This window comes from Mustela erminea, chromosome 5, assembly GCF_009829155.1.
Source record: "Mustela erminea isolate mMusErm1 chromosome 5, mMusErm1.Pri, whole genome shotgun sequence".
Lineage (NCBI taxonomy): Eukaryota > Metazoa > Chordata > Mammalia > Carnivora > Mustelidae > Mustela > Mustela erminea.
In genome coordinates this window covers 21,980,555-22,005,711 of record NC_045618.1, presented here as the reverse complement: position 1 = coordinate 22,005,711, position 25,157 = coordinate 21,980,555, and the positions used below count along the sequence as shown (strand labels likewise).

The 25,157-nt window shown below is 39.8% G+C and overlaps 1 protein-coding gene across 1 annotated transcript; it reads right to left on the bottom strand.

The window, feature by feature from the left end:
- Positions 1 to 6,120: 6,120 nt before the first annotated feature.
- On the bottom strand, positions 6,121 to 25,084 carry MPHOSPH10 (M-phase phosphoprotein 10). Its single transcript, XM_032342246.1, has 11 exons — positions 24,928 to 25,084; positions 22,378 to 23,053; positions 21,481 to 21,635; positions 20,877 to 21,048; positions 18,872 to 19,013; positions 17,419 to 17,486; positions 15,450 to 15,587; positions 13,436 to 13,546; positions 8,016 to 8,123; positions 6,739 to 6,969; positions 6,121 to 6,365 (listed from the first exon to the last, which is right to left on the bottom strand). Exons 1-11 carry the CDS (start codon positions 25,014 to 25,016, stop codon positions 6,216 to 6,218), a joined length of 2,040 nt encoding a protein of 679 aa, XP_032198137.1. The 5' UTR covers positions 25,017 to 25,084; the 3' UTR covers positions 6,121 to 6,215.
- Positions 25,085 to 25,157: the final 73 nt, after the last annotated feature.

Sequence of the window (25,157 nt, the reverse complement as noted above, 5' to 3'; positions counted from 1 at the left end):
GAAACATTCAGATAGGTGAAATCTGAAGCAGAGAGAGAAAGACTTGCTGGAGTAATATTCTTAGGTAGGTGAGAGGATGGGATATAGTTCACAAGGGAAGGGGTTGCCCAAGTAATGAAATAAGCATAGCACAAGAAAACCCCAAACTATTTATGGGAATGCAATAAATCCAGTCCCCAACATAGTAAATGTTGTAGGCTACTGAGGGAAATCTGACTATTGAATAAATGGCTCTTGAGAATAAGTTACCTATGTGGAAAAATGAAATTGGATATCTACCTCACACCAAATAAATACAAAGATTAAGGGTAACTAGATTAACAACTGTGAAAAACAAAACTTCAGAACTTTTAGAATAATAGACATTCCTCGAGAGATACCGGGTTTGGTTGCAGACCACAATAAAGTGAGTATCACAATAAAGCAAATCAAATGAATTTTTGGTTTCTCAGTGCATATAAAAATTATGTTTATACTACACTGCAGTCCATTAAGTGTGCAACAGCATTATGTCTAAAAAAAAAAAACCACCCTATGTATATGACTTAATTTAAAAATACCTTAGGTAGAGATAGGGTGGTTGTGTTACGGACAATGGGGAGGGTATGTGCTATGGTGAATGCTGTGAAATGTGTAAGACTGATGATGCACAGATATGTACCCCTGGGGCAAATAATACATTATATGTTAATAAAAATAATTTTTAAAAAAGTATTTTACAATTTAAAATAAAAATACTTTGTTAAAAAATACTACCATCTGAGCTTTCAGCAAATCGCTGATCACAGGTCACTAAATAAAATCATGAAATAATAATAAATACAATCATGAAAAAGTTTGAAGTATTGCAAAAATTACCATAATGCGATCCAGAGGCAGCAAATGAGCAAATGCTATTGGAAAAATTGTGCCTGAAGACTTGCTCAACACAGGGTTGCCATAAATGCAGTACCTGTAGGGGCGCCTGGGTGGCTCAGTGGGTTAAAGCCTCTGCCTTAGGCTCTGGTCATGATCCCAGGGTCCTGGGATTGAGCCCCGCATCTGGCTCTCTGCTCAACAGGGAGCCTGCTTCCCTTCCTCTCTCTGCCTGCCTCTCTGCCTACCTGTGGTCTCTGTCTGTCAAATAAATAAATAAAATCTTTAAAAGAAAAAAAAAATGCAGTATCTGTAAAAAACACAGTATCTGCAAAACACAATAAAGTGAAGTACAATAACATGAGATATTTATTATCTTGAAGGTATTATAGGATTCTTTTAAATAAGAGAAAAAGTGCTACCATAAAATAAGAGATTGACAAACTCAACTAGAGTTAAATTAAAAACTTCCTAGAATGGCTTTGTAGCTTGTATTTCATTGGGCTAAAAATCTTGCAGATCACAAGTATAGACAATGTAAAAATTACAAACAATATAAAAATTACAGAAACAAATGTTTCATTATAATTTTAAATTATAAACAATCATAAAGTGTAAGAAAAATAGTCTATTTGAAAACTTTGGAGAATGATCAAAAGTAGGCAGAAACTGGAGGGTCAGTAGCAAAAATAGTAACAATGCATCATAGGATTTTAACATACCTAGATGAATTACAAATGACAACAATAGCAAAAAGGATGAGATGGTAAATGTAAATATATCGCTACAAAGGTCTATCTTATCTGAAGTGGTAAAATATTAACTCTAAGTAGACAGTGTTATGTTAAAGATGCATACTGTAATTCCTAAACAACTGAACATCAATACAATGGAGAGCTAATACATGGAGAAATATTCCTTGATATTCCTAGAGTATCAACACATTTGATTTTAAAAGCAAAAGAGGAAGAGAGAATAATTAGGAAAGACGAAGAGAAAATAAATAGCAAAATGGTAAAACCAAGTACAACAAAACCAATAATTACATTAAATATGCACGGACTAAATCTTCAATTGAAAGACAGAACCAGGGGCACCTGGGTGTCCTTGATTAAGCATCTGACTTCAGCTCAGGTAGTGACCACAGGGTCCTGGAGTAGGCTTGCCTCAGGCTGCCTGCTCACCTGGGAATCTGCTTCTCCCTCTGTTCCTCCCACTCCCGTGCTCATGCTGTCTCTCTCTCAAATAAATAAATAAATAAAATATTAAACAAACAAACAAAATAAAGACAGAACTTGTCAGATTAGACTTAAAAAGCATTTCTAACTATGTGATATAGCTAAGAGTCACAGGCAGCTGGAAAGTAAGAAAATGGAAAATAATATAATATTCAAACAAAAATCAAATGAGCTCTAGTATTATATTGAAAATAGACCCCAAGACAGGGAGTACTACCAGAGAAAAAGAGGTCATTTTATAATCAAAAGGATCAATTTGTGAGAAAGACATGAAAATCATAAATGGCTATATACCTAATAGGTCTTCAAAATACATGAAGCAAAAACTGATACAATTACAAGAAGAGAAAAATCCACAATCATAATTAGGAAATTTATATGCTTTCTCTAATTGACAGACCTAAACAAACAAAAATCTGTAAGGATACATAATAACTGAACAAAAATACCAAAGTTTTGGACTAACTGAAATACAGAACACTATTAAACAACCAATGGACACACATTTTTTCCTTTTCCTAGTGGTATAAGTTTACTAATTCTGAAAACTACTTGTATATTCTAGGCTTGAATAAATGAATAAATATACTAAAGATAATAGGAGCAAGATTTCTCACTGTTGGAAAAGGCATTACAAATATGGAAAGAGTGAATACTAGAATTTAATCTGCAGGGGTATTGGATTAGAATTGTAGGTTTTGGTATGCACTCATGTATAGAATATAACACACACACACACACATACCACAACCACAGTTTTCTGGGTCTGGCGAGTGGGGCTAGTGGCAACAGTAGCAATGAGCACATTTAGCACCTACATCTGTTTCAAAATACCATTCTCCAAGAGGAACCAGGGTTCTGTGGAAAAATGGCCAATTCCAGGGAATAGACGGGATAAGCCTGGCACACTGGTTAGGAGCAGAGAATAAGTAAGTGCTCAGAGAATAATGGGAACATAACAGAACTCAAAAATTAGTTTGAAGGGCCTTCTGCTGTACTGGCCTGGGACAGCTAGAAAATCAAAATTCATAATAAAAGGATTAAAAAACTCTGAGTAATATAAAAATCAGTCAATACTTAAATAAAAAGAAGGGGAAACTTCCCTTACAGAATGCTAAATAATAGATATAGAAGAAATTAAGTTAGAAAATCATCAGTGGGTGCCAAACTGAAACATGATATTCAGAGGTTCAAAGTACCTCCCTAACATTACTAAGTAAAAAGGACAAGCAGTAACTTTATAGTGGGGAAACCTGGTGGTCATCACCATAACATGAAATGTTTTCATCACCAGCTTCACAGAAACAAATGGATTATCCTGACCTCTGTATTTGACACACCTCTGCTTTGGCTTTCCTGCCAAAGATGTATATCCTCAATCTATTCCTGGGAAAACAGACAAATCCAATATTGTGAGACAGTCTATGTAAGTGGCCCTATACCGCAAAAATGTTAGTCAAGACAAAGAAAGGCTCAGGAATTGGAAACTACACAGACATAACACCTAAATACAACGAGGAATCTTAGAATTACTTGATCCTGGACCAGGGGAAAAGAGCTAGAAAGGACATTACTGGGACTATCAACAAAATTTGAATATGGACTATGGACTAATAGCATCCTATTGATGTTAAATTTCCTGATTTATATATATACATATATATATATATATATATACACACACACACCAAAATTATATATATATAATTTGGTAATTATACTGCAGCTCTATGTGAATATTTGTATTCTTAGGAAATAGAGACTGAAGTATTTAGGGGAAAGGGCCACAATGTCTCTAACTTCCTCTTAAAATGTTCAGAAAAAAACAAGGTTCATAAAGCAAATGGAGCTAAACTTCCTGGAATTTTTCTGTAAAAACTGTATATAAATTTTGATATTTATTTTATATTTTTTATATTTATGTATCTTTTATGTAAATTTTAAAATATAAAAAAAACTAGCTAAAAATGAGACAGAACACAAGAAAATGCTCCATCTCATTAGCAGACAGATAAATTAATACCACACAGGTATGTCATTTTATATCCAGCAGAAAGGCACAGCATTTTTTAAATCTTGCTAATGCCAAGTCTGACAAGGATATGATAAAGCGCAAGCTTGCACAACTACTTTGAAAAACAAGACGGCCGTAAACTTCTGTCTGCACTTTCTACCCAGTAACTCTACTCTAAAGGGCGTTAGAGGCTGGAGCCTAAGAGTGACAGTGTGTGGGAACAGGATGTTCAAAATGGCATTATTCCTAATAGTATAAAACAAAACAAGTATCTTCACAAGACAGGGTAAATAAAATCGTGATAGATGCATACGATACTATGTGGCAGTAAAAATGAATAGCATTATGGAGGAATGAGGGAAATCAAGAGTGAAAAAGCAAGCCATAGGTGAGTGCCTAGTGTTCTATTTTCATGAAATTAAAGTACTAGTAAACAATGCACTAAGGTACACAGGTGGCCAAGTATACATGAATGTAAAGGACGGATGATACACCACTCAGAGCCATGACTTCCTTCTTACCTCCTTACGTAGTTAAGTCAAGCAGATGAAGAGCACCACTAAGTATTATTTTGTGTTTTTAAAGATTTATTTTTTTTAAGTAATCTCTACATCTAACGTGGGGGCTCAAACTTTACAACCCTGAAATCAAGTCCCAAGTTCCACCCACTAAGCCAGCCAGGCAGCCCTGTTTTGTGCTTTTAGATAAAGGGTGGTTTCTACAATGTTAAATGGTGCTTCTAATTTGTGTATAAAAAGTATGAATGTATTCTACCAGAATGAACACTTCTGAAGTTTAAGAACTGTTTTGTTCAGTTATATCCCTGCTCTCTAGAATACTGCCTGGCACAGAGTATAGAAAAGAATATAATCTTTAGAATGTATCAAATATTACATTAAAAAAGTGAATGAACAGATACGCCTCACCTAGGGGTAGCGGGGAGAAATGAAGATAAAAGGGATTCAAACTAGGCACACATCAAACTGCCCTTGGACAGGTAAAGTGAATCATCACTTGAGGATCAAACATTCGGATCCTGATGAATGATTATGAAAGAAAGACTCGAGGGAAAGAGAACTAAGCTAGCAGTTGAATGGGGACTGGCAAACTGAACTGAAAAGAAAGCAGGAAGCCTTAGAGCTATAGAACACTCACACCAGCATTAACATGAAATGACACTTCCACTAAGGCTAGACAGAGACCCGGGGTTGCTCAAACAGTTTAGAAGACAAAGGTGCAAGGTGAAGGGAAGTCTCCTGAATAAAACTTCCAACAAATGACCAGGTAGTATTGACTGGTGCTCCAGCTAGCACCAGCCAGCCTGGTTCTACCTGATGTGGCCGGCTGCTGCATTAGGAAGCAGAAATGCAGAAAGCACATGCTCACAACCTCTTCCTTCCTGCTGATGGTTGCCTGTAGATGAAAAATCAGAAGGGCTTTCCCTGCTGTTTAAGGAGAAGCTGCTTTCATTTTCCCTCCCAGGTTAAGGTTTAGGGCATTTCCACCAGCATAGCATGAGGTCCTGTGAGACAAAAGGCAGCTCTCCACAGATGCAGAGGTGAGTACCGGGGAGTCATGAAGATTCACCACACTGCCAGTCTGCCTTCCTTGCTGTGTTCGCCTTCCATCCTGTCTAAGTCACACCTGCCCTCTATGTATCTGACCATACTCTAGAGCCTACACAAAGCCTTCAGGCGGATGGCAGGTCACCTGTTTTGTGAAAGGATGACAGGGCAGTGGGAGAAGAAAACCAGGACCCAAAGAGTGAAGACCCCTGCTGTAGGCAGCTGCTTGTGACAGGGACAGCTGGCTCCCGGGCCCTGGTCAGCGTTCAGGCCAGCTCCTGCTTACTGGCCAGTGCCTGAGCTGGCCTTCACCTGCCCCAGCAAGAACACAGTGTGGAAAGGGCTTTGGGGGTTACATTCAGCTTCACAGAAGAAGCAATTTGGGGCTTTCCAATGACAGTTTGGAATTTGTCTTTTCAAAATAAGGAATTCTCAAATATCTGCCATGTATGCAAAGAAAAGTTCTCAAAAAATTTATTATAAAAGGGAACAATGACAGAATATAAACTTATACCTTAATATTTATATTATATTCAAAATATGTTACAGCTTTAATTTATGAACAGAAATATCCTGTCTTTTCTTCTTTTTCTTTTCTGTTTTCTTTGCATCGCTGATTTGCATTTTTACTTGATCTTGTAATTTGGAAAAGAATGCTTGAGACGACTTTAAGGCTTTGTCTTTACCTTCATCCTGCAATTAAAAATAATAACACACTCATGCTATAAAATGTTCTTGTAAGTAAAAAAAGCCAAATGCTTACAATGAAGTATAAAAGTACAAAAATCCAGAAATTGAGAAGATACTATGAAAAATCACACCAGTCAGCACAGAGGTATTATAAGCTTTCTATGCCGCTGCAACGTTCTTATAATTGAAGGGAGGAGGGAGTGGAAGACCACCGCTGCCAGGCCCCAGGGCACCTGTTTCAAGCTGTTACTCCAGCGGCCTTTCACTGGCACATGGGTGGCGTCAGCAGGCTCACAGTGGAGCAGATGTCACCACTGCTTACCACCACCTTGCCCACAAGGCCCCTCTATAGCGGTTTTCTTTCCTGCGTCCTTACCTTTAGTAGCGAAGCTTTGCCTGTTCTGGTCAGCTGTTTTAACTTCTCTGAAGCTACTGCCTTTGTGTATTTCCCTGCTTGGTCTGGGTTGTTCTTTTCAAGCAGTTTTCTCCGCTTTTCCTTCTCTTTTAGTTTCATATGCTTCTGATATTTCTTTTTCCTCCGTTCTCGTTTCTTGTCTGTAGCTGTTTTCTCAGCAGCTGTTTTTACATCTCCAGCTTTATTTTTTTCCTATTAAAGGTAACCACCAGCATACCAGTTAATCCAACTTATAAACCCTACTCAGGAAATGGGAAGAGCAGCTATTCCAGAGAGTGTGGCCAATGGGCTGTACCTGCCGCCAGGAGCTGAACGCACAGCACCCATCTGCACCCCACAGAGCCTTGGGAGCTCAGCTCTTTAAGACCTGGAATGCATTCTTTGACAAAGACTACAATGTAAAGGCAGCCTGGAGAGCCGGGTTATCCCACTGACAGTCCCAGAAGAGGGCCCCTAAAGCACCTAAGACTCCAGATGGACATCAGAGACAGCCTCAGCTGCTGAGGACAGCTACTGGCTGGCAGGAGGGGCTCCCAGAAATGGAAGGGAAACATCTATTCAGGGAGGATCAATGTCCTCTCTATTCTCCTCAGCTGCCAGCCTATCCTCCCTATAGAGGTGGCAGAGGTCCTGAAGGGGTGGGTGTGGGTGCAGCAAAGCACGTGTGGAAGGACAAAGAGCCATGCTGCTACTACACCAGCCGGGAAGATGAGACCTGGCAGGAACCATCCTCCTGTGTAATGCATGAGCATCAATGTTCATGAGCCAGGGACCGCCTACATTTGGTGACCTCCAACTTCTAATAATCCAAATGTTCTACTCTAGATACCAATTCCATTATTGATAAGCATTAAATGGATACAATAATGGGGAAAATGCTGGCATTAAAGCACTGCTAGTTTATGACCAACATAAACCATTTATGTTAACCCAACACCACTGCTAGTATTCAAATTGAATTATAACAAGATATAGACATTAGATATTTACAAGAAGCCTTTATAATAATTCTCGTACCTGTACCTCATGATATCTGATTATAGAAGACTGATGTTTGAGTACTATGTAAAACTATTAGCTTGATTATAATTAAAAACTGCTGATACTTTAGAATAAAAGCTACAAACTCCAGGATAATGACACTGAGTAAGGATCTAGCTATAAACAACTAATTTATTAAAAAACAAACAAACAAACAAACAAACAAAAAACTAAATGTTTCCACACTGGTTTCCTACCTTGACTTCCTCCGGGGCCAGGAGAGCTGCATCACTCACGCTCACTGGGGCTACCTCCTCCATGGTTATGGCCGGCAGATTTGACACAACTTTAATCTCTGGAACAGGCTAGAAAAGAGACAACGTATATAAGAGGAAGTCATAAATAGTCCTAATATAAAATATTTGTATTGTGAACCTATTTATTTTTCTTAATATCCTTTAGAATTGACTTTACTATTATTTTTATGTAGTAGTTCATCATTTACATACAATACCCAGTGCTCAACCCAACAAGTACCCTACTTAACAGCCATCATCCATTTAGTCCACCCCCCAGCCACCTCTCCTCCAGCAACCCTCAAGTTTGTTCTCTATTGTTAAGGTGTGAACCTATTAATTTAAAGCATAATACATAAAATACTTTATAAAGGGGAGCCTGCGTGGTTCAGTTAAAAGTCTGCCTCGGTTTTGGTTCAGTCATGATCTCATGAGTTACGAGGTTAAGTGCCACATAGGGCTCTGTGCTCCACAGACAGTTTATTTGAAGATTCTCTCCTTCTGCCCCACTCACTCTCATATAAATCAATCAATCTTTAAAAAAAGCTTTCCCAGGTTTTAAAAAAAATAAAATATTTTATGGAGATTTAAAATGTGAGATGGTTGATAGCAAAGCTAACTGGAATGACAGCCGTGCTGGTGGGCAGCATAGGCTGCTTGAGGAATCTTGATAATCTGAGTACTCAAGGGTCTTCTCTGTCTCACTGCTGCACCAAGAACACTTATTTCTACACTTTTGGAGGACATTTCTACCACATTTGAACACCTACTCTTTCGCCTATTACACTAAACTATTACCATCTGCCATGGACGTGGACATTTTCCAATAATCCTATCTATTGTTAAAGAATCTATTGATTTTTGCGAATATTATCCTGTCTTTAGTTATTAAAAAAAAGGCCAGCTATAAGAAATATACAGAAAAAGATACAAGGAAAAATGCTTATCAGAACAAGAGTCAAAATAGGCTACTGGATAAACAAATTTTCTCATCTTTTAGCTACTGAAAACACAGCTTTATAAACAAATGTGAGATGATCAAGAACTGCTTTGGAAAACTAAAGCAGTATTGAAATAAATCAAATCTGTTCATTATAAAAAAGAGAAATGCTATGCAATGTCATAAAATGTGATGGTAACTGAAGACCCTTTTTTTTTTTTTTTTTTAAAGAAATGTCCAGGAAAGACGGAAATTAAAACAAGCTTCATACAGATTATGGTGATAGCAGGACACTAGTGATTATTTACCTAACACTTACACTAATGCACATCTCATTTACATCTAAATTTTGCGCATCTCTGAGGAGCACCAGGGGACAGGGACAGGGAGTCTGTTTCTAGAGTGAAGTAAAAGATGGAGTGTGCCCTGGAGAGAACACAGGCCTGAGGAGAAAGGGGTTCTACTGCAGAGAGTGTCACTGATTCCTTTGCACACCTTTTCCTTAATGCATTCCTGGCCATATGCCAATCAACTAGCAGATGTGTGCCCCAGGAAATTTCAGACAGAACAAAAATAAGTCATACACACAATAGGATCGTGGATTCTAATTGAAAAAAATGTCAGTGTGAAAGAAATGTTTTCTTCCATTGGACCACTGTTCACTTATTTATTAGGAACACTGTGTTCCAATCTACAATTTAAAGAGAAATACAAAGAAAATGGGAGAAATACAAAGAAATACAAAGAAAATTAAAAAAAAAAAAAAAGATGGTCAACAGGGTTTCTGGAGCTCATGAAATACGAAACCGAATATGAAAAAAAGTTTGTATTAAGGGGAACCTGTACCGAAAAGCCTACATTTCTCAAGAGGAATAAGAAAGGCTTTCAAATAGGGCATGTAGGCCCATATACTATTCCCACCTTCTTCAATTCCCAAGGTTCCAAGGAAGGTCTGAGTACCTCCCCATGGCAGGCTCCACATTAGTGTGACAGACACAGCAGGGAAATAGCAGTGAACAAAACACGTTTGTGCCAGCTTGATAATGAGTAGAGAACGATCAGCAATTGACCAATGGCGATCATAGGTATGAGGGAAATGAGGACACGGAGGAGGGCGATGGCATTCATCTGACACCCCAGAGATTGGAAGGAGCCAGTCATGGAAAAAAGCAGTGCAGCCTAACAGGTAGAGGAGAGCCCAGCAGGAAGGTGTGGGGGAAGGGAGCACTTTGCCCACTGAAGGCACTGGAAGACGACGAGAGTGGCTGGGGGACAGAAAGCTGCAGAGACCAGACGAGTGAGAGGGAGCCAGATCACATGGGGCCTTGTAAGGCACAGGAAAGGATCATGCTCTTCACGTCAGTAACTTTTTCACAGTAGGACCTGTGGCCAAGAGGGCTTGAGGATTCCTCTTTTCTTCATCCCCTACATAGCCCACACTAGGTGCTTTGGTATCTAAAGATGGCTCCTGCCACCAAAACCTTAATAGAAATTACACTTGATTAACAACAACAACAAAAAACCAGGTGATAAATGCTGACTGAGAAGACAAGACACACAGGACAAAACATTTAACCATCAGGGGCACCTGGGTGGCTCAGTTAAGCCTCTGCCTTTGGCTCAGGTCATGATCTCAGGGTCGTGGGATCGAGTCCCGCATCGGGCTCTCTGCTCAGCAGGGAGCCTGCTTCCTCCTCTCTCTCTGCCTGCCTGTCTGCCTACTTGTGATCTCTATCTGTCAAATAAATAAATAAAATCTTTAAAAAAAAAACAACAAACATTTAACCATCAAAGAATCAGAAGGATTTTGGAGATTACCTCTTCTTTATAGATGAGTGTGAAGCAATTTGCCTAATTCGCAAAGCTAGTTAGGGGAGAATCAAATTCAGGTTTCGGACTTCTAGACTAGTCTCTGAGATTCGTGGTACCTCAGTTTTAGAAAACACAAGGGACACAAAGGGGCAATAGCTGAACAAGTACCAGAAAGATGGCACTGCATGCTTTACGGGTCCACAGACGACACTGAGAAGGAAGCTCTAAAAGGTACAGAAGCAGTGAGCCCAGCGTGGTGGGAGTCAGACAGACTGGAAGATCACTGGAGGTCTGGGCCTGGTGTAGGGAACATGATGCAACGGCGAGAACATGGATGCCCAGTTAGATCCAACCTTCCCAATCTCCTAAGCCTCAGTTTCCTCATCTGCAAACAGAAAGAGTAATACCTGCCTTGGTATTCTGTGGATGAAGAATTAACGGACAGGGCCACTACCGTCATCAAGACAACACTGGTCAATCCCTACTTTAGTCTTCCTCACAACACCAACTAGCACTATCCATACACAAGATAACACTGGAAAAATCCACAGGACTGTGAAGGACCACATTTAGAAGGGTAGGAGAGACTATACTCATCATCTCATCCCTATCCCAGGCCAGCTGAGAGAGACTTGGCCTATGGTTTCTCCAGTGAGAAGAGAGCCCAAGGTGGCCTTCGAGCTCCCCAGCATTGCAGAACGCTTCTGAGCAGGCCCAATCATTTCTGTGTCATGGGGATCACAGAGGGAGTCTGTGGGACTTGACCACTGAGGATCAGACTGGGATGAAGAACAAGTGCAGGGCTTCTAGCAACCCGTGCTTAGATCTTGGCAGACCATGTTCCTCTTCACAGGAGTGCCCAAGTAGAGATCCCAGCCAGCACCTTGCCCATCTGTAGAGCCAAGCAGGTGCCCTTCTCCGGCTCAGAGATTCTGTACCCCCATGACCATGGCAGGATTATTGACAACAGCCAAGTCATGGAAACAATACAAGTGTCCATCAACAGATGAATGAATAAAGATAATATGATAATATGGTGCATACATAAATACACACACACACACACACACACACACAATGGAATACCATTTAGCCATAGAAAGAAGGAAGTCCTGCCATTTATGACAACACTGATGTATCCTGAGGGCATTATACTAAGTGAGATGTGTCAAACAGAGTTAGGCAGGAACTAGGCATGTGCAACAAGAAGATGGACCTTAGATGTCCGGCTGGAGAGCCCCACGCGAGGACCACCACATTCTACCCATCTAGCAGCAGGTTTTGACTTGCGACATCCCAGCAGAAAAAGAGTTAAGTTTGTTGTGCTTATTGCACTTATGCAGAAAGCAGCCATTTGTCCTTATTTGAGCTATGTCTCTAGAACAGAAATAATGCTGCAGTTGCCCACACTTGCAACCATCTTGGAAAGGACATGAGTACTTGGTTAATTATTATATAATCCAGGACTGTCACTCAAAAGTTGCTACCCTAGGACCCTCCCAAAAGAAAAAAAGTGATAGAAGCACATATCCCAGAGTTTCTGGGGCTTTTGTCTCTCTTGACTGGCCCGCTCTTCCCCTGGACTATATTTTAATAAAGCTCTGCTCTCCTTTAGAACAGCTGCATGACTAGAGTTAATACTATTGTATTGTATATTTCAAAGTTGCTAAGGAAGTAGACCTTCAAAGCTCTCATCATAAAAAGAAAACTGTAACTATATGGGGAGAAGGCTATTAACTAAACTTAACACAGTAGTCACTCCCCAATATACATTTTTCCCGTACACCATGCCTTTCAAAAATTCACACAAGGCGACTATACTTTCACAAAAGACCTACATGAGTACCTGTTTTTGCTGACAGAAATCTGAGAATTATTTTCACTTTTATAAAAAAAAAAAGTGAAAGGAAAAATAGCATTCAGCATTCTGCTGTGAGCGGCTCTGCCCAGCTCCTTCCTCAGGAACTACACTTGGTTTCTCAGTATCAAGCCACCATACCTTTAAACAGTGTCTGTGAGCATCTGTGCTTTATCTCGTTTTATCTGTGCATCTATTACAAGATTGGTCCTCAAGTATCAGGAAAGCCTAGGACAGGTTATTTTTGGAGTCTGAAAAGCTCAAAAAACTTTCCATTTAATTAATGGTAATGCTTCTTTGCTTTACCCCATTTAGGCTTGTGAAAGGTTTTACAGGAACATTTTGCTTTCTGATGGTAGGAGAACCTATTTATCAGACCACCGTTGTACATCTTAAACTTAAACAGTATTACATGTCAATTATATCTTAATAAAATTGGAGAAAAGGGGTTAATATATATGAAGGACTTAGTATGGCAAATAGCTGGTACTCAGAAAATATCAGGTACAGACATCACAGGTCTCAAGACCAACCGCAGGATGAAAACACAACTGAAAGCTGAACAAGAATGAGAAATGAAGAGACTTTAGGTCTAGCACAGCACATGGGGAGATCACTCTGGATCAGCAGAGGAAGCCAGAACTGCTTGGGACTAGAAATTCCTACAGGTTTGTATCCTAAAACCAAACAAAAAGCTAGCCTCACAGAAGCTCAAAGAGGAATTAAGGTCATGTTTGCTCTGATTACACACAGAACTGTTAACACACTTACTGGTTTAGGGATGAAGTGGAAGTTTGAGAGGGCATCCAATTTTAAGAAGAGGGAATCCATCATCTTCTGAATTTCTTTGTGCTCTGGATTTTCTTCTTCTGCTGTTTTTTGCTTAGAAAATAAGTTCAATGACATCAGACTTAGCAGCTTAATATACATCATAGGACAAAACACAAAGCTCAATAAGGATATGCCCCCATCTCTTATCATCAAGGCTTCAGCTTCAAAGACACATTACAAGGCAGAATCAGAGTTATCAATACCACTTCGGAGCCAGCACCAGTCCAAGAAGCAATGCGATGTGCACTTCAGAGCTGCAGCGACCCCTCCCCCTATAACTGACAACTTACAGTTTCATTCCCTTGGTATTTACTTCTGTCAAGAACTAAGCCACTCCCACTCGGATGGCTCTCATCAAAAGAAAGGGGAGCTGGGTAACAAGGGTTGGATGTTGAAGAACTGGACCCGCTGTGCACTGTTGCTGGTGACGATGTAAATGCTGCAGTCACAATGGAAATGAATGGGGCAGCTCCTCAGAAAGTGAAACAGAGAACTGCCATATGACCCGGCAATTCCATCCTTAGGTAAATATCCAGAAGAATTTAAGAAGAGGTTCTCAAACAAATACATCTGTTCAGAGCAGCACTATTCCCAACAGTCAAAAATAGAAACAACCCAAATGCTCACAATCCCCTTTTCCCTCTGCCCATGTTTAAAAGGCCAGGACTGTTTTTGTTTTATTAAAGCATAACAGAACAAAACAAAACACACCCAAAACAGGGAAGCAACTGGCTCTTTGCCTCCATGACCCTGAGGCCAGAGATGCATCAGGGTCTGCCTCCAACGCCTGTCATTTGAGCCCTCCTTCAGCCACATTGAAGCACTCACCACTGCTTATTTTAACTTATTTTTTAATCCTGAACATGTTGCTTACCTCATCCCACACTAATGGCTGTGAAATCATACATATACAACTATATACTATACATATATAACTAGAAGTTTATTCATGTGCCATGTACCATCACCTTGCTTATTACTTCCAGGATAGACACTAAATCGGAAAATACTCATCATCCTCCCCGGATGAACTCTTAATGGAATGGGTGCAGAATAAGCCTAAATTAAGTCCATACTCAAAAACTTGTGAACTGGGTGCTGAATACTGAGACATAAATAAAACCAATTATTTACAGAGCTGGTACAGCTGTCACATTACGTATTTAATTTTTAACTCTCATGGTTACAAAATGCTTTACTGTATTTACTGAATCACCTCAAAGTAGCCAGGCAATGTTCAATAACATGTTCCTTCACCTACCACTTTGGGTTGCAAAGCAGCCAGGAATAATTAATTCAAATCTTTCCCGATCTTCAACTTAACAGTAGCATCAAGGGCACTGATTGCTATTGCCGCTAACGTGACATTAATTAATCAAATCTGGCAGGAATCTTAAATGGCTTTTGCAAATAAAAATGCCATCTCATCTGCAAGCACATATTGACCACATTCTCAATAAATCAAGTGTAAAGGAATAATTCAGTCACTATACTGGTGATACAGTATTATTGGAAATAGGACTTTGTCCTACTTAACCAGGTATATTTTAAAGAATTTAAGTGAAAAGAAATAAGAATCAAAAAACAAATAACCCACCGGACCAAAAATCTGAATCAATTTCACAGATAATGTTCTATCAGCAACTTCTGAAGTACAAATGAGAACAGATTTTAAAATTGTAGGACTACTATAGTAATTGTGTGGAACAGTCAGGTAACCAATAAATAACTGCAAACAAGCTCTTCTACACCCTTACATTCAGTGGCATAAGTATTATAACCCCTCTATTCCTAACATACTCTGTCTCACATTTAAATGAGGTGAACCAAGAGCTCTCTATTTATTTCATGAATTTCAGCCATCAGGGTAGAAACAAAAGAGTGGATTTTCTATTTCTGTCTTTCTTTTCTTTTTTTTTAAATAATGATGGCTTTGCCTTCTGGGCTTCCTTACCTCATTGAGTTTGATGTACTCCTGCTCATAAATTTCAGCAAGGCTCAATTTGCTCTTCTCATGGTCTAATGTTAAACGTTTTTTATATTCATATGCATCCTCTTTAGGTCTTTCTTTACGTACTACATCATCCCAGGCCTGCAATATGAAAGTTGGAAGGAACATAAATTAACAAAATCTATCATTTTATTCTAGGCTCACTTAGGACTCTGCCTCTGGAAAATTTGTGGTCAGTCCAGAGTAAGCAAATTAGAGCAAAAACTAATCAATTTCAACCTGTAAAATGTGTACTCAAGTCACAAAAAATAAGTATTATGAAAAGCAAAAATGGCATTACTTAAGTTTCCTTTTTGTTTTAAATGCATCTTTCTCCTGTTACCAACTTTAATTCCCCATTTCCCCATCATGGTTTGTTTAAAAGTCAACATTCGGAGTTTGTCTTGTTGCATTTCAAATTTAAGGATAGTCCACATATAGTACCACCCTTCAAATCCTTCCTATTTCAAGTGAACATTATACACGTTTTAACGCCATCCCTTGTTGTACAGGTCATACACCTAGTCTTATTCTAAGTTTACAAAATAGGATCAATTCTTTTTTCTCATGAGATTGGTATTATTAAACACCTGTGTAGCAGACTGTGTAGATGTCCTGCTTCATATCCCCCAGCCCACCTCTAAGTTCACCTGTAGCTGCAGGGAGACCGTGTCTGTACATGCTGACAGCTTCCCATCTCAAGATGGCATTCTGCTTCTTATCCTGTGGGTTTTCTAGACTGCCAGGGCATCTTGCCTATTTGTGCTCAAGACAGCTCTGAGGTGTCTACGACTTGACACCTTAACCAGTTAAGGACTGAGTTTAGTGGATAAATATTCCAGCAGATCCATCCCCAGAGGGGTAAATTCTGAGACAAATTCTACATAAATCCTCAGGGGTCCCCAGCAGGTTTTATTCCCAGTTGCCCACTGTGACAGATAATTTCATGTGTTAATTTGATTGGGTAAAGGGATGCCCAGACAGACAGACGGTAAAACACTGTATCTAAGTATGTCTGTGTGGATGTCTCTGGAAAAGAACAGTATCTGAACTAGTATAATGAGTAGAAGATGTCTTCACTAATTTGGGTGGACACCATCTAATCCACCAAGGGCCCAAATAGAACAAAAAGTGGGAGGCAGGGTGAATCTGCTCTCTGCTTGAGCTGGGACATCCCTCTTCTGCCCCTGGACATCACTGCTTCTAGTTTTCAGACCTCTGGACTCAGACTGGAACTTGTACCAAGAGCTCCTCTGGTCTCAGGTCCTGGGACGCAGCATTCCTGGTTTTTTGCTTGCAGACAACAAACCACAGGATTTCTCAACCTCCATCATCACATACATCCTTTTGCTCCTCATTTGGGGTTACTGAAACACCTTCAGTATTTGATTTTAATGTATCAATTCTGTTTTTCATTACCTTTCTATACTTTTTAAGTGGTTGCTCTAGGGATCTGAGATCAATTCTTAAATAAAAACTCTGCTAGGTTTTTAACATTTGAAAAAAATAAACCCTTTATTTGTCCCAGCAGATATTGTGCTTAGATGGAAGGGTCCCAAGGATGACCAGAACAATTCAGAATCAGTCCCCATACCTGTCACTCTCCACCAGCTTCACCAGGCACCACCAGACAGGTAAATAAGGGGCAAGGAAGAGCGGCAGTGGCTCTGGCTGCCCCTTCTCTTCACACACAACTGCCCATCCTTCCAGAGCACTAGTGAAAGGCAGTGTCTCACACAACAAAAGCAATACAAAAGAGGAGGGCAGTGTAAACTTAGTAGCACATTTCAGGGTAAATTAAGGGTTTTAAATGAAGAACTGATACAAACAAAATTTCTATGAAAACGAAGAAAAGTGACGGTCCCAAAACAGTCTATTATTTCTAAAAATCTCAGTGAATTTTAAAATTAAGTTAAATTTCATTCTTACTGACCTGATCTCTTATCCTCTGCTTAATGATATCTTCCAGTTGAAGGGTAGTTTCCTCTGTGATCACAGGGGCTAAAGGAAATATAACATGACTCATTAGGTATAAACTAGACCAGTGGTCCTCAAATGGTGGTTATTGAACCAGTAGCATCAACACCTGGGAACCTGTTAGAAATGTGAATTTTTTGGCTCTGCCCAATACTTCTTGAGTCAGAAAGTTGGTGGGGGCACCCTATCTGTTTAACTAACCCTTCTGATGCTCCCTCCAGTTTGAGAACCACAAACTGGAGAATATCTGGTAATAAGCACTAATACTTTTAGCCCATGCACCTGGGTACTCTCCCCATCTTTTTTATTCTCTCTAGAACTGAATAAAATGAAAATTCATTTTGACTTCATAGGTACAAGAAAGAATTTGATGAGATGACCAGGGTTTCTGGCTAGAGTACAGAATTTAATCAGAGGACAATGACAGTAAGCATTGTATACAGATCACTAGCAGAAATCATTATGGATTACACATCAGGTACCCTATAGACACTAATTAGCATATTAGTAACTCCTGGATGAATTAAGAGTACTATGGCTATGTAAGAGAACGTCCTATTTCTTAGAGATACATGTACTTAGAAGTGAAGTGTCACGATACTGATAAGTTACTTTCAAGTAAATCAGCGGAAAAAAGGGGGCTCTTTGGGCTCCAGAGCCTGACAGACATTTTCACAGAGGTAAGTGAGGAAAGCAGGGAGGGAGCTTGCTGACCGCATCAGTGCTTGACAGACTCTGTGTCCCAGGCACTGCTGTGCTGCATCCAGGAGGAGGCCAGTATGGCTAGGCTGTTGGCCCCTGCAGCCTGGAGCTGATGCGCAGAGGCCTCTGTGAGTCCCCCAGCCTGAGCCAGCCCCAACCACATTCAGAGCTTTTATTTATTTTAAATATTTCTTCAACATTCCACATTTGATGATGTAGATACCTCTTTCTTCCCTGACTGTAAATGTTTTAATACAGATTTTTTAAACTGTAAAAAAACAAAAAACAAAACATGCAATCACACAGATACACACACATGGGTCACATATACACAGGGCAGGGAAAGCAAATATAAAATGTTAACCGGTGAATCCACCTGAATGGCACCCTTATGTTTGCTGTACTATTTTTTCAACTTTTCTCTATGTTTACAAGGTTTTTTTTGTTTGTTTTTTTTTAAGATTTTATTTATTTGACAGACAGAGATCACAAGTAGGCAGAGAGGCAGACAGGAAGAGAGAGGGGAAAGCAGGCTCCCCTCTGAGCGGAGAGCTCAATGTGGGGATGGATCCCAGGATCCTGAGATCATGACCTGAGCCAAAGGCAGAGGCATAACACACTGAGCCACCCAGGTGCCCCTGACTCTCTCTATGAAACAGAGAAAAAGCATGAAAACACACTCGAAGGGGCCCAGCGGGCTCACGTACCCATGCGGACCGCATGGTCAAAGTGCAGAGTCTCTTCTAGGAGGCTGTTCTCTGGGCGCTTCTGAGCCGTCACTTCCCCTTGAAGCTGCCAAGGTTTTTTTTCCAACAATTCTTTTTCTAAAGATGCAATTTTTTCATTCATCTAAGAAAGAGACAAAAAGTTATTACATATCCAGGAAACAAAATCAGGCTTATTAACTAAATAAAAGCAACTAACATCTTTACAAACACAAAAACAAGAAATGCGTTATTTCTCAACACATTTGTTTTGTTCTCGCCACCGTTTTATTACTAACCAACAGTGACTCCCAATTCCTGACACCTGAGGTGGGGTAGGAGCTGCAGATGACCTTTCCCTCCCTGATTTGAAATGGCCATGTTTATAATATACTGAATTCCCCTAGAAGAATTTGGGTAGATTTCTGGGCTCTATTCTAGTCCAGTGATCTATCTATTCACAAGCCACTATCAACTTTGATTATTAGAGCATTCGAACGTTAATTTCTTTATTAGAACATTAGTAACTGAAGGAGCCTCTTTTGACCCCACACTCCAAAATTCAAATTATTGCTAACTAAAAGATATCTCTTAATGACTTTATAGTATACAAAATACCAGCCTTCTCAGCTGCTTTACTGAATTCTCATGTTTTTCTGAATAGCTTTCAATTCATCTGCTTAGGTTTTTCCAGTATCCTTTGCATATATTAATGCTCTTATCTTTCTCTTTTGTAGTTGCACTGACACATCTACAAGAACATTAAATAACAGTGGTAACTGTAATTGTGGACATTTTCTTATTCTTCATTTTAAAGGGGTATTTCTAGAATTTCACCACTAAGTAGGACAGCACCTTTTAGTTAGATGTGTTTCTATTTCACTACAAGTGAAAATTAGGAATGGATACTGAATTTCATCAAATGCCTTTCAGACATCAGAAAAAAACCATGTGGTTTTCTCCTTATTCTGTTACAACCAAGAATTACATTAATAGATTTTCTAATCCTGAATCAAGTAAATGAGGCCCATCTGGTTATGGTGTTGTTAATCTTTCACTGTGTTATTTTGGATATTTAAACGATACCATGTGTGAGTGTTTTAATGTCAGGTTTGGCTATCATGCTGTTAATAGCTTCACAAGAAAAAGAAGTTTGGAAATTCCCTCTTTATATGTTGGAACTGAACAAAATTCAGTGGTATTTCTTGAAAGCTTGATGTAATTCTCCAGTAAAACTAAACCTGCTTTTCTTTTTTCTTTTTTTTTGAAAAGACACAGGGAGGTTGGGAAACTAACTCAATGCAATTTCATATTTTCTTTCCCAATGCTTCCCCACTGCCTCCCTTAAATCTCCTCTCTCTTCTGGAAACAATCCACAATCATGGATTTAACTCAGATTCTCTTTTTCTAATAATTATTTTGATATCATTGATATATTTTATGTTTTATTATTTGCCTATTCTCATTTCTAATTGTGTGACGTCATTTTAATGTGGTTAAACAGTAAAGACAAATAATTGGAACCAGGCTATTATTTGCAAATGACACTTGATTTGTCTGAAATCCTAACACGAGGAAATAATTTTTATCAACTCTGGAAGATGTGTTTGAGATGGCATTAATTAACATTCCGACTATGTGAGCCATCTACAGAATATCTGAAAGAAACAATATCCTCATGAGCAGCTGAATCAGCTACAAAGAGAAGTTCACAGGACAGCTAATTAAAAAGAACATGCCATTAGGTATAAAGAAACCAGGGACAGAGGAAAAAACAAGTTTTTAAACAAATCGAGGGCCACAGGTTGGGGAATGAAGCACTGATTTTTGCAAATTAGCTACCTATCACCTGGGCATCTCTATAAAGTGTCTGGTAGGAAGTAGCAGCAAGATTTTTGTTTTGTTTTTTAAAGGATAAAGTATTCTACCAAGAACTACAAAGTAGATTAGTTATGAGTGCCACAGTCCTGGTAAACATAAAAAAATTCCTTAAATTCTCAATTCTTACCTTTTCCTGTCTTTTTTCAAAAGAGGATTTAACTTCATCAGAATCTTTCTGTACATTTAAGATACTTGTATCCTCACTTTCCTCATCATCTGGCAAATCAAAAGTCACTCTTTTCAAGGTTTCTTTATGCTGCTTGCTGTCTTCACTTTCTTCAAGTTCATTATCTTCATCACTATAGTATACCAAAACATTTATGAAAGGATAATACAATTTTTCTTTAGGAAAACAAAACCAATTCTCTAGTAATTATAGATATGTTGTATACCTAACACAGTCAAAATTCCAAAGTCATTCAGTTATTAAGGAACAGAAGATACTACTTAGGTGAAACAGAACAAAAGTGTGCAATATATAAAAAATAAATTATTCCTCAATCTGTAAGACAAATATATCTCACAATAATGACAGTAAGGTATTTTTAGTTTGATTGTCACTGCCAGTGATATTTATCTTCATTAGATGATCTCTAAAACCCCTTTAAACTCAGACACTTTCATCTGATCTTAGAGAATGTAAACTCCTTAGGACAAACATATTTGACAATGAGCACACACGCACAATTGGACTGTTCTAGCTTACAGCGTAAAGGACTCAAAATACTCACGTTTCAGAAATGCTCTCCTCTCCTTCTTCGTCAGCAATTTCTTCCTCCTCTTCATCTGAACCCAGTTCATCGTCATGAGCACTTGCTAGGTCTTCATCACTTTCAACAGGATCAAAGAAGTCTTTGTATTTCAGGTTTCTGGAACTTTTACCTGACTAAAGTAAAAAGATTTCTCAAACTTTCAATTAAGAACAGAAGAACACATTAAATCATGCATGTATGTGGATGCATATGACATATGGGGAACCAGTGACAGACAACATCACCACACAGACGTAAGGGCTACTAGACTGTAACAAACTGGAAGGAAGCATAGGTTCATCTGTAACTGATAAGACAGAGTACAACATCCTAACTCTAAAGCTTCTAACTATAATCATTTCTAAAACATCCCTATCTAAAGTATACAAATGCCTTCCTCTCCCTATTATTTCTAGTGTTTGATGGAATATGTTTGAGGGGAATTCTGAAGACCTCTAACATGTGTGACAATGGTTCTTAGGTTCAAAACAAGCATTCTGTGATAAGGAAATGATGGCTTTGGTTTAATTTATCTAGTTCATCGTTTTCAACTGATCTAAATATTTCATTAATATTCTGGTGAGTTTTGGGCACCTGGGTGGCTCAGTGGGTTAAAGCCTCTGCCTTCGGCTCAGGTCATGATCTCAGGGTCCTGGGATCGAGCCCCACATCGGGCTCTCTGCTCAGCAGGGAGCCTGCTTCCCCCTCTCTCTCTGTCTGCCTCTCTGCCTACTTGTGATCTCTCTCTGTCAAATAAATGAATAAAATTAAAAAAAATATATTCTGGTGAGTTTTGAGGTATTTTAAACCACTTTTCAAGAAATAGAACAAAATCTAATTTAAGGAGGTAGAAAGCCTCTTCTCCCAAAACTTTACCTGAGGTTTTTGACTTCCAAGCAGTTCTCCCTCATCTTCATCAGAATCAACATCTTCAAAAAAATTAATGTCTTCCTCTTCCTCGTCATCTTTTGGTCCCTCTTCCTTTTCCATGTTTTCTAAAAAGGTCTCCATTTCAGATAGTTTGAAAAATTTATCATCTACTATGGACTTCTCTCTTAGTTTCCTAGACACTTTGTCTTGCACCTTGCTCTGCTGCTCCAATTTGCTGATATCAAAATCAAGATCAGAATCCTCATCACTGAACACTGGACTTTTCCTCAGATCAACTTTGCTCAAGTTTTTAGCTCTCTCATCCACTTTAGGATCATCACCACTAGGGTCAGCCACCTCCTCCTCCTCCAGATCTTGTTTGAAGACCTCCTGATCATCAGACTCCACCGCTGAGCCATCCTCTTCACACTCCTGCTCTTCGTTCTCTGGAAGAAGACTGATGTCTTCGTCTTTAACAGTTTTACTAACTGTACTCTGGAAGTACTGCAAAATTGGTTCATTTTGCAATTCTAGTTGTTGCCAAATCTGCTCATCATCAAAATTGTCTATCACCAGTTTTTTTAATGGACTTCCGTGGATCCTGTCATTCTCTAATATTTTATTAAAATCATAAAGTGCTTTTGTTAACGAAGTGAAGTTTGATGCCAATTCATCTTGAATCCTATTAAGAGAGCACAGGGAGGAAGTTTAAAGAGATTTATAATTATAGGGCAATAATTTCACAGCACTATGAATTAAAAGAAGAAAAAAGCCTAACTTCTGTGTAAAATCAAACTTGAAAGAAATGTCAACTTTAAGTAGAGATTCTGCCCCCAAAGAGTGTATTAGCTTGCTGAGGAGCCATACTAATATATAACTAAGTCTGTGATCTACTATATGGATTTTATGCAGGGAAACTATTACACACCTCTTTGCCTAAAGATATATGGTGAATCTTAGCCTTAAATGCCAACTCAGCTATATTATATGCCACTCCATTCAGTCAACCAATGGTTAACACTTGCTTTGGCTCAAGAGTACTCAGCAAATACCTCTGAAGATCTGACATCTGAAATGAGACCTGTATACGAGGAGACATTCTTACAAAGACCTGGAAATATCTATTTCAAGCAGAAAAAACAGCGAGAGCAAATTTTGTAAGATGGAAATGAACTCGGTGAGTTTGAGGAACAGAAATGAAGGCATGGCTGGAGTGTGGTGAAGAAGGCTGAAGGCCAAGGAGGTAGATGGGAGCTGTAACATGCAGGCTCCGAGATAAGAGTTTGCTGTTTTAAGTGTAAAGAGAAGCCATCAGAAAAAAATTTTTTTAAAAAGATTTTACTTATTTATTTGACAGACGGAGATCACAAGTAGGCAGAGAGGCAGGCAGAGAGATGGTGGGGGGGGGGGGCTCCCTGCTGAGCAGAGAGCCCGATGCGGGGCTGATCCCAGGACCCTGAGATCATGATCTGAGCCGAAAGCAGAGGCTTTAACCCACTGAGCCATCCAGGTGCCCCACCATCAAAAGATTTTAAGCAAAGGATGGGGCACCTGGGTGGCTCAGTGGGTTAAGCCTCTGCTTTCCGCTCAGGTCATGATCCCAGAGTCCTGGGATCGAGCCCCGCATCAGGCTCTCTGCTCAGCAGGGAGCCGGCTTCCCCCTTTCTCTCTGCCTGCCTCTCTGCCTACTTGTGAACTCTGTCTGTCAAATAAATAAATAAAGTCTTTTTAAAAAAAAGATTTTAAGCAAAGGAGCAAAACGATGTAATTGACACTTCGGAAAGATGACCAACAGAGGAAAAGGAATGAAAGTACAGTGATTAGGATGACAGAGTCATCCAGGGAAAGGATAACAACTGTACAGGGGTTAGAACAGCAGATACTGTGACACGCAGTCAAATTCAGAACACAGACTGAAGACAGAACCGACAGAATTTGCTGATGAATTAGAAGCAGACATGAGAAAAAGGACGCTATCAAGGAAGACGCTTAGTTACATGTCTGAATGACTGAAAAAAACAGAGGCGCCCTTTCCTGAGATAGGAAAGGCAGGTGCATGTGTAAAGGATTTCAGGGAGGGCAGACTATAAGACAGTAGACAGAAACAGGTCATTTTGGCATAAGAAGTTCGAGATGCTGAGAACGTATACGGCTGGGGCTGCTGTGCGCCTGACGCTCAAGGGAAAAGTCGGGTATCTGAGAGCCACACTTTCGTTAAGTCGTACGTTAAGTCCTTCAACAAAATACGAAGAGCTTATGTTACGAAGTCCTAACTCTCAAGCAGCTCATCGTGGGACGGGGGCAGACAGACACCAAAGTTATTACTTTCAATAAAGTATGAGGAACTGAGCTTGGGTTGGTTAGCACACGACTGGGAGAGCCGCACTGCGCAGCCTGTGACCGTTTAAAATCTTCTGACGGGCTAGCGGAGCGTAAGGTGAAACCTGGCGCAAACAGACGCACGCTTCCCTTCATCCCGCTACTCCAGCATCTGCCGGCAGGCCGCGCCCACGCGAGACCTGGGCCTCACCAGAGGCCGCGTTTCCCTTCACTTACGTGAGAAAACACTCTGGCTGGCCAGTGGCTTTATCAACCTCCTTCAGGCACCGCTCCAGGGTCCGCCGACGCCAGACCCGCGGCGCCATGGCCGTCTGCAACCCGGGACACAGCGCCGCATGCACAGGAAGAGGAGCGGTCGGAAACCGCGCCACAAACACGCGCCTCGCGCAACCTGAACCCGGGAGGCGAAGGTTCCGCGGCGTACAGGTTCCGGACCCACCCCACTC

What these genes read in the sequence shown, in the direction of transcription:
- MPHOSPH10 (XM_032342246.1), bottom strand. Translation starts at nt 25,016, where the DNA reads ATGGCGCCGCGGGTCTGGCGTCGGCGGACCCTGGAGCGGTGCCTGAAG. An exon ending in CAGCCAGAGTGTTTTCTCAC is followed by an intron (nt 23,054 to 24,927) that starts GTAAGTGAAGGG and finishes CTCTCTTAATAG; the next exon opens with GATTCAAGATGAATTGGCAT. An exon ending in TCCACTTCATCCCTAAACCA is followed by an intron (nt 8,124 to 13,435) that starts GTAAGTGTGTTA and finishes TCTCTTTTCTAG; the next exon opens with CCTGTTCCAGAGATTAAAGT.